Source organism: Capsicum annuum, chromosome 1 (assembly GCF_002878395.1).
Source record: "Capsicum annuum cultivar UCD-10X-F1 chromosome 1, UCD10Xv1.1, whole genome shotgun sequence".
NCBI classification, from domain to species: Eukaryota; Viridiplantae; Streptophyta; class Magnoliopsida; order Solanales; family Solanaceae; genus Capsicum; species Capsicum annuum.
In genome coordinates this window covers 246,757,690-246,766,208 of record NC_061111.1, presented here as the reverse complement: position 1 = coordinate 246,766,208, position 8,519 = coordinate 246,757,690, and the positions used below count along the sequence as shown (strand labels likewise).

General features: G+C 35.8%; 1 protein-coding gene and 1 pseudogene across 1 annotated transcript; both read left to right on the top strand.

Annotated features, from left to right (window-relative positions):
• Positions 1 to 1,456: 1,456 nt before the first annotated feature.
• LOC107862654 (disease resistance protein At4g27190-like) lies at positions 1,457 to 3,107 on the top strand. Its single transcript, XM_047413257.1, has 2 exons — positions 1,457 to 2,108; positions 2,290 to 3,107. Exons 1-2 carry the CDS (start codon positions 1,457 to 1,459, stop codon positions 3,105 to 3,107), a joined length of 1,470 nt encoding a protein of 489 aa, XP_047269213.1.
• Positions 3,108 to 6,563: 3,456 nt separating this feature from the next.
• The window catches only part of LOC107862664, a 16,009-nt pseudogene continuing 14,053 nt past the window's right edge, over positions 6,564 to 8,519 (top strand).

Below are 8,519 nucleotides of genomic sequence, written 5' to 3'. Positions count from 1 at the left end.
ACATGAACAAATGTTGTACAACCAAAAACTTTCAGTGGAAAATCTGCAGGTAACCTAGAATTAGGAAAACTCTCTCAGAAAAAATTAAAAGGTATTTTAAATTTGAGAGGGCGGTATGGCATCCTATTAATAAGGTAAGTAACAGTTAAGAGAGACTATCCCCAAAGGTACTATCAAACTTTACTAGTAAATATTAAAGCCCTCGTTACCTATGTTAATAGTCCCACATCGGAAGAAGGATGGGTACTTGGTCTCTTTATATGGACTTGGACAATCCTCCCCTCATGAGCTAGCTTTTGAGGTTGCGTTAGGCCCAAGATCCATTATTTACATAGTATCAGAGCTAGGCCCATCCAAATTCTCTGTTCACCGATGTTGGGCCCCCATATTATATTGTTCATGCTTCAGTTAACAAGGTCTGGGTGTGTGGGAGAGTGTTAAGAGTCCAACATCAAAAGAAGGATAGATACTTGGTCTTCTAATATGGACTTGGACAATCCTCTCCTCATGATCGAGCTAGATTTTGAGGTTGAGTTTGGCCAAGATCCATTCTTTACAACCTCTAAAAGGTGCCAATTTTTTCTTTTTGTGACACCATTTTGTTGAGGTGTATCAGGATAAGAGCTTTGGTGTACTACCCCTATTTCTTTTAAAAAACTTCCTAACTATTCATTACAGAATGCACGACCATGGTCGCTTTATAAAATCTTGATTTTCTCATTAAACTGTGTTTCCACCATGACATAGAAAGTTTCAAACACATTTTAACCTCAGATTTGTCCTTCAATAAAAAAACCCAATTCAGTCTGGTATGGTCGTCAACAAAAGTTACAAACCATCGTTTTTCAAATATTGTTGAAATTATAGTCAGTCCCCAAACATCACTATGAATCATCATAAAAGTCTTTGAAGCCTGATACTTTTGACAGGGAAAAAAAGATCGGTGATGCTTAGCCATTTCACAGAATTCACATTGGAATAAGGATGGATTTTTATTTCTAAATAACTGAAGTAACAAATGTCTTAAATAATAAAATATTGGATGTTCAAGCCTATAGTGCCAAAGCATGACTTTATTCAAAATAGAAGTGGAGTTCAAATAAATAAGATTCAGTTGTGGAGAGTTGTTACCGTTGTCAAGCAATAACATTCTTTCTTTATTACTCTTTTTTTTCTTCTTCTCATATTGTTAGTTCAAACACTTTTAATACCCAAGTACTTCACTTAAAACGTGTTGGTCCTGATATCCCTTGAGGCATCTTAATTACACTTTTAAGCCTGTTATTATTCGAAATTGTGAGCCTAGAAACTTACAAGGCATTACAATTAATTTAACAAATTTGAGATCAAGAAATTATGACTAAATGATCAAAGCCTCCTACTTCTTTGTCTCTCTAGTTTTCTATATTTCTCCTATGTGACCATTGTTTCATCTTTCACTTGAATCCTTTCAGGTATGCATTGTCGGTTGTGGGGTGCCGGAGGAGTTGGGCAAACTACTTTGGCGAAGAATCTGAACAACGAGCTCTTAAAGAATGTGCCAAGTGCCAATCTGTCTTTTGGTGTTGCGGTATGGGTTACAGTGCCCAAACTGCCAATAGACATAAGAAAGATTCAACCACAAATTGCCAGTAGATTAGATCTACAGGTAGATAACGAAGCAAGTGGAGAAAGCGTTGCCAGAAAAATCTATCAAAGGCTCAAGAAAGAAACGAGTTTTCTTCTCATACTAGATGATGTTTGGGAAGCTATAAATTTGGATTATGTAGGTGTGCCCCAACCTGAATATCCAGCCATAAGCAAGGTAATTTTAACTTCTTGTTTTTCGGCTGTTTGTAAGCAAATGAAAACAGACACAGAAATGAACATATTCACACTGAAAGAGGATGAATCTTGGCAACTGTTTGTCAAAAATGCGGGAGATGTTGCCAATCTGGAGTATATTCAACCATTGCCAAAGAAAATTGCAAAAGAGTGTGGTGGTTTTCCTTTAGCCATCACTGTTATTGGAACATCTATGAGAGGGAAGACAAGGGTTGAGCTCTGGGAAGATGCTTTGAAATCACTTAGAATGTCTGAACCTCATAAACAAAGATGTCTAGAAAAAAGTTTACATGGTCATCAAGTGGAGTTTTGATTCTTTAGAATCTCAGGTCATTGAATTATCCTCAGAGAAAAGAAGCAAACATGTGAACAAAAAGAGAGGTTATATTCAAAGTTGTTTCTTATATTGCTCCTTATATCCAGCGGCTGTTCCGATAGATGATCTCATACATTGATGGTGGGTAGAGGGGATCCTTGGTGAACATGACACATATGAACAAGCCTACAATAGGGGAATCACTCTGATTGAGAGTCTAAAAGATGCCTGCTTGCTGGAAGTCGATAAAATGGATTTTGTGATGGGGAAGGTTGTGGATTGTGTGAAGATGCATGATGTGGTTCGTGATGTTGCTAGATGGATAGCTAGTACCTTTGGGGATGAACACACTTCTGTTTTTCAAGCTGGAATTGAGTTGAATGAGATATCACATATTAAAATATCAGCTTCTGTCACGAAAATATCTTTAGTAAGCAACAAAATCGAATGTCGGCCTGATTGCTTCACGAAATGTCCAAAGACAACATCTTTACTTTTGCAAGACAATCAACCCCTTAAGAAAATACCTCAGGAATTCTTTTGGGCATGTCCAGCTCTAAGAGTTCTGAATCTGAGTCTAACTAGTATTATAAAACTGCCTTCTTCCATCAACAGTTTATGTCAACTGCGTGCTCTAATACTACAAAGTTGCTTTGAGTTGAAAGAGTTACCACCTTTTGCTAATCTTCACAATTTGCAAATGCTCGATTGTGATCATACAATGTTACATTTTCTGCCGCAAGGAATGGACAATTTGATAAATTTGAGGCTATTAAGTATGCATGGTTATGATTTGAAGAGCATCAACAATGGATTTTTCCTCAAATTGCCTAGCATTGAAATGTTATGTCTTACCGCTGTCTTGGAGCGACCTTTTTTGATGAGATTTCATCTCTGTAGAATCTTACTTACCTTTCTGTTAAAGTGGATAGCTCATCACTTTTCAATAGAGATTACACCTGGATGACTAGATTGAAAGGATTTCTCATTAAAGTTCGGGAAAGTTTTGCTTATGTACCATACAACGTCAATGAGGGCGATAAATATCTACTAGTGTGAGATTTTCAGTAACGGAGAGATCTCAGGCATGTTGCAGTTTGCTTCAGATTTGTACTTGAACAAATGCATGGGTCTCAGGAAGTTGATTGCATACAGCACTTTTAATGGATTAAAATCACTAAACATACAGGGCTGTTATTGTGCTTTCGGACCAGTGGAAGGAGGAAGTGGACAATTTGACCCTTTGCCAAATCTGGAATATCTCGACCTCTATTTGGTATATTATTTAAAGAGTGTTTCTCATTTTGGTCAATATTTGGGTCTAAGATTTTCAAAATTATGCCAACTGGCTATCTCTCAATGTGCAAGTTTAACATGTCTTTTCAATGATGGTGGAGCTTGTTCTATACCCAAGCACTTGGAAGAAATTACAATTAACGTTTGCTTTTAGCTGGTAGAGTTGTATGTGCAATGCAGCTCAAGTGATCAGGCAACACTTGTCAAGTCAGAAATTCCTAGGGTTTGTAAGTTAAAGTTGTATCGCTTACCAGACCTAGGAACGTTGGGGGAGCCACAGGGTATGTGGGAACACTTGGATGAACTCAAGCTGATCGCTTGTCACGGATTAAGGAAGTTGCCTCTCTCTATTCAAACCTCCAAAAACATCAAAATAATAGAAGGAAAATCAGAATGGTGGAGCCAACTGGAATGGGATGATGACAACTTCAAGTCAAATTTAGAGCGTTTGTTACTAACAAACGTAAACCTGATGACAGAAGGATCAAAGTTAACGTTGTTTCTGCTACATCTCAAGTGATGTGCGATTTATTCTCCTTATTGCAACTTTAACATAGTTTGTTAATACATATTACAATCATTCTACTAAATAACTTTATTATAATTAAGTCATTTACCTCCCTGTGAAAACATATGCTTTAACAAAAAAAAAATTTGAACATTGTTAATAACACTAGCATAACTGGGTTATCAATCAAATGTTAACAAGTGTATTCAGCTTCACCTTTTGTTGTTTCATTCAGTGGATTAGAAAAGCAGAAGAAGGAACTTCCTGCACCAGGGCATAAAGTTTCGAGCTAAAGTTATCTGGTGTGGTTTGCTGTGATGTATTTTCCAGATGTCTTAAGTTTTTTCTGCCAATAACTGTTCCTTGTGTTTACTACCCTCGCTTCCTTGTTCCGATATTTGGATTACTTTGTTTGTACACCAAGTAATTTCTTGTTTCATTTGTGTTGTGTGATCATCTTGTTTATTTGTAATAAACTGGTATTGCTTCGGTATTTAAACATTTTGAAGCATTCTTAAGTTGTACATTCAAATTTTAGCACGTGCACTTGATTTTGTGTCTTTTTTCTCAAGATGAATAGACAAACCAGCTATAAGCTTTCCGCAATCAAAACATAAGAAAGTTTTCATATGACAGTAACCTCCTTATGGAAAGATATGAATAAGTATAATACAGTTGTAATCAGAAGGCATTAAGGGACGAAAAAAGAAAAACATATTGGAAGAGGTATTGAAGGATGTTCATCTGAAAACATTTGGCAAAATCAAGCCAATTGATTGTACGCCAGAGATGCAAGGGAGGAGAAGAAAAAAAAACACATAGGGCTGTTCTGACTGTGAGAAGAAGTAATCACCCCTCCAAGAATGTGAAACGAAAAGAAAAAAAAATAGAAAACTCCCGTATGGTATAGGGCTGTCCTAGTAAAACACATAAGTTTTTACTCGGGACTCGGATTGACGAGTTGGTGGTGGCGTTGGAAAGAACACTCAAAAAGCTTTATTTGATAGGTAATGGGTCACGTAACTTTAAATATTCTAGGAGAAATGCTCGTTTAAAGTTGATCCTTGGATGAACCTATATGAAAACTTAATCATTAACGGACCTTTCAACTCAAATTTGTTTTAAAGATTTCTTATGCTTTTATCCAATACCCATCCCACACTTAAAACAACCTTTACACGTGGATACAATACATTTTCTAGATTCAGGTCTAGGTACAGATGAAGAGCAGTTCAATTGGTTATTTTTTAGCCCGAAAATTCAGTGTGTTACGGTTGAATGGTTTAGTCTTCATTTGAACATGATATTGCATGCATCACTTCTATGAAAATAGTACAACCAGGAAGTGAAGAAACTGGCCATCTCATCTTATATAAACACGTAAAAATGAACTCGGCAAATAATTTTATGTATCACTTCTAGGGCAAGTTTTATGAGCTTAACAGATCCATTGTCTTTGACTCGAACTATGAGTATGTAAACAGAAGAAAGAAAATTAATGCATCCATAAAATATAAACATTAATTTCAAGGAATATAAACATGACTACAATATATTCCCTGCTAATTGGTATCGTCTATATAGATCTTTTTCTCTGTTGTATCCTATTTTTTGTTAGGGCTACATGAATTTCAAGGGATGGAAAGTCTTTCGAGACAAGAACATTTTACATTTGTCTTCAAAAATACACCAAATCCAAACAGTAATAAACATTAAGATCAATTGAGGTATACTAAAGTTTGGTAGGGAAACTCTATGACTTTTTGATCTTTATCTCTAATTAGCTGAACAAAGCATTATTCATTTCTAGTAATTTGAATCATACATAATATTTGTTGCTAGGCACGCAGTCTGGCGCATAAAAGGCATAATTTTCAACCCATTGCTCCCAAAGGGCATGGATTTTGATGATTTTGAGCTCTCTTACAAGACCAATATCATCTTCCCGCCTTTTTCTTTTTCTTTTCTGTAATTGGAACAAGAAAAAACAAAATTTTTAGGTCTGTTAAGAATAGGGACTTGTTAGAGTTGTGAACCGAATTTTGTTGATCCGGCCCTAAAAGTTTCCCGGTGCGACCCATGTTTGTGATTTAGTGGGCTGTTTAGGGTCATTCTCATATACACGAAATTGAGACTATTGTCTCCAACATTGTACTCTCTCTCCATTATAGTGAAACCTCCTCTGCCTCTGCCCGTGGTTTTTCCCGCAAGATTTTCACGTAAATCTGTGTGTTCCTGTTTTTCTTTTGCTTGTGGTTTGCTTATTTTCTGCCCGATCATAACAGGACTTAAGACTATGCCACCCGTAATCGGCCTTGAAGTTCTCACCTTACGAACAAGCCCAGAGCTAATCTTATTGAATGATACAACTTTTGTTACTTCAGAAGGACAAAAATACAATCATGTTTCACAAGGGAAGGCATATACTATACTATAAAATGGGAAAAGTCATTACTCCACTCTTGTCTAAAGAATCAAGTATTTCTTCTTTCCCTTCCTATATGTTTGCTTTGTCAATTAAAGTAATTGTATTTGCCTTCAATTTTACTTATTCTATTCACCTCCTTTTTTACTTTTTCTTTTTGCCTTCTTTCAAAGTTGTGTTATAAATAAAGAAGAAACAATCAGTTTAATCTATCGTAGCATTCTAATCAGAAACAGTGGATTTTTCTTTACCTTAAGAATTGTTCAATGGATATACTTCCTAATGCTGTAGGGGCCATTGTTGTTGAGGTGGGAAAGTTTGTATCTACATGCATCTATCGTAAGATTGAAAATATTGTCCTATTCTCATCAAATATTGAAAATCTCTAGGAGGAAATGGAGAAGTTAACAAAGTTTAGGGATGAATCGAAGCGAAGGTGGAAGTAGCGGTGCAAGAATGCTATAAGCCAAAACCAGATGTTATCAAGTGGATCGAAGATGTTCACGATCTGGAGAAAGAATTGGGATCTATGCAAGAAAGCATTGCAACAGCTAAGACGCTTTCAAATAAATGTTGTCCAAAATTCAGCCTTCGGTCAGAAATCTCCTCTCAATCACAGAACATCCGGGATCAACTGTGCAGGCTTATAGAGGTCGGAGAAAACTTTGGATTAAATTTGGTGGTAGAAAATTACCTGATGAAAAAAGTTGAGTTCATACCCGGAACATCAATAGAAGGCCAATCTGCAGCAACAAGGAATCTCAACAAACTCCTAATTTATATTTTTTTCCCTATTACAAATATGGTGTTACTATTGCTTTTCTTAAGGAGGTTAAATGGAGATTAATGTATCGACCAGTTTTTATCAAGCTGCTCGTAACTCATTTTACAGTTACCATTTAAGAAGGCTTAAGTTAAAGGTCCAAGATTTCATAAAAGGTTAACATTCGTAATTTATAAAGCATAAGCATCAAATCTATAAATGTTTAGACAAGAATAAGAGACTTTAAAAGTTAAAAACAAACTCTTTCATAGATTGATAACATATACTGATATCCCTAGAGACATCTTATGTCACGACCCAAACCGGGTCTAGAGGCCTAGCAAGATCTCTGAACTGGGCTTTAGACCCTGGGAGGAAGGAGGGGTCAATACAAATGTACTGGTACACGAAGAAATCCAAAATAAAGCTTGTATATAAATAAAATAGTTGAGAGATTGTCATAATCATCATGAAAAATATCATTTCAAAACACATGGGCATTTTTTATAATCATAAAACTTTTCTGTCAATGCAATTTCTGATCTTTGTATTACTTCTGAGCTAGATGGTAATCCCCTACAAGTCTGATATTCCACGGGCTATATGGAATCCGTCATTGACTCGGTGGGGAAGCCCCCAACCCAAGTGTGCCTCAAGGTTTGGAGTGTCTGAGTCAGATACGCCACAGGGCACTAGGCCAAAGTATAATAATATACTCGGATCGACAAATCACGATTTTGGGCAATGAGTTGTCTGAACTCGTGCCTTCTTCGGGGAACCACCTAAGCTCTCTTTTTGCCCAATTTTAGTCTGTTCTGAACATGCATCATTCTAGTTTCAAAATTTGAAAATCTGATTTCAAACATGCATTCTATTCTGTTCTGAATTACCATAGTATTATCTTAGTTGGTGTCATCATACCAAGACTTGCAAGTCCTTTTTCTGAGCCATAATGCATTAAGTATGGTCTTTCATAAAACATAGTTCAGACCACCCAAACATGCAATTTAACAAAGAGAATGGATATTCAGAAAACATAAGTCAAAACTCTGCAAAATTCCCATACTTTCAATTAACAAGTGGTGGTCATGCAATCTTTAACAAACCATGCAAATCTTCTCATTATATGATTATGTTCAACATTCATCAACATAAACAACCCTCTCTCTTGTGAAATCAAAATCATAATTCAAATATAACAATATTCCAGACATTTCATAGCATGCTTTTCAAGATACATTCAAACAATTTCATAATATGTCATAAGTAAATGAAAATCATCACAAGAGAGGGATTTTTCATGAATCATGCTCTCAATTCAATCATCAACCTTAAAACAAATGCTTACATATATATATATATATATATATATATATATATATATATA

Coding starts and splice junctions, on each gene's coding strand:
- LOC107862654 (XM_047413257.1), top strand. CDS start 1,457: ATGCATTGTCGGTTGTGGGGTGCCGGAGGAGTTGGGCAAACTACTTTG. Junction 2,109..2,289: donor ACAAAGATGTCTAGAAAAAA/GTTTACATGGTC, acceptor GATGGTGGGTAG/AGGGGATCCTTGGTGAACAT.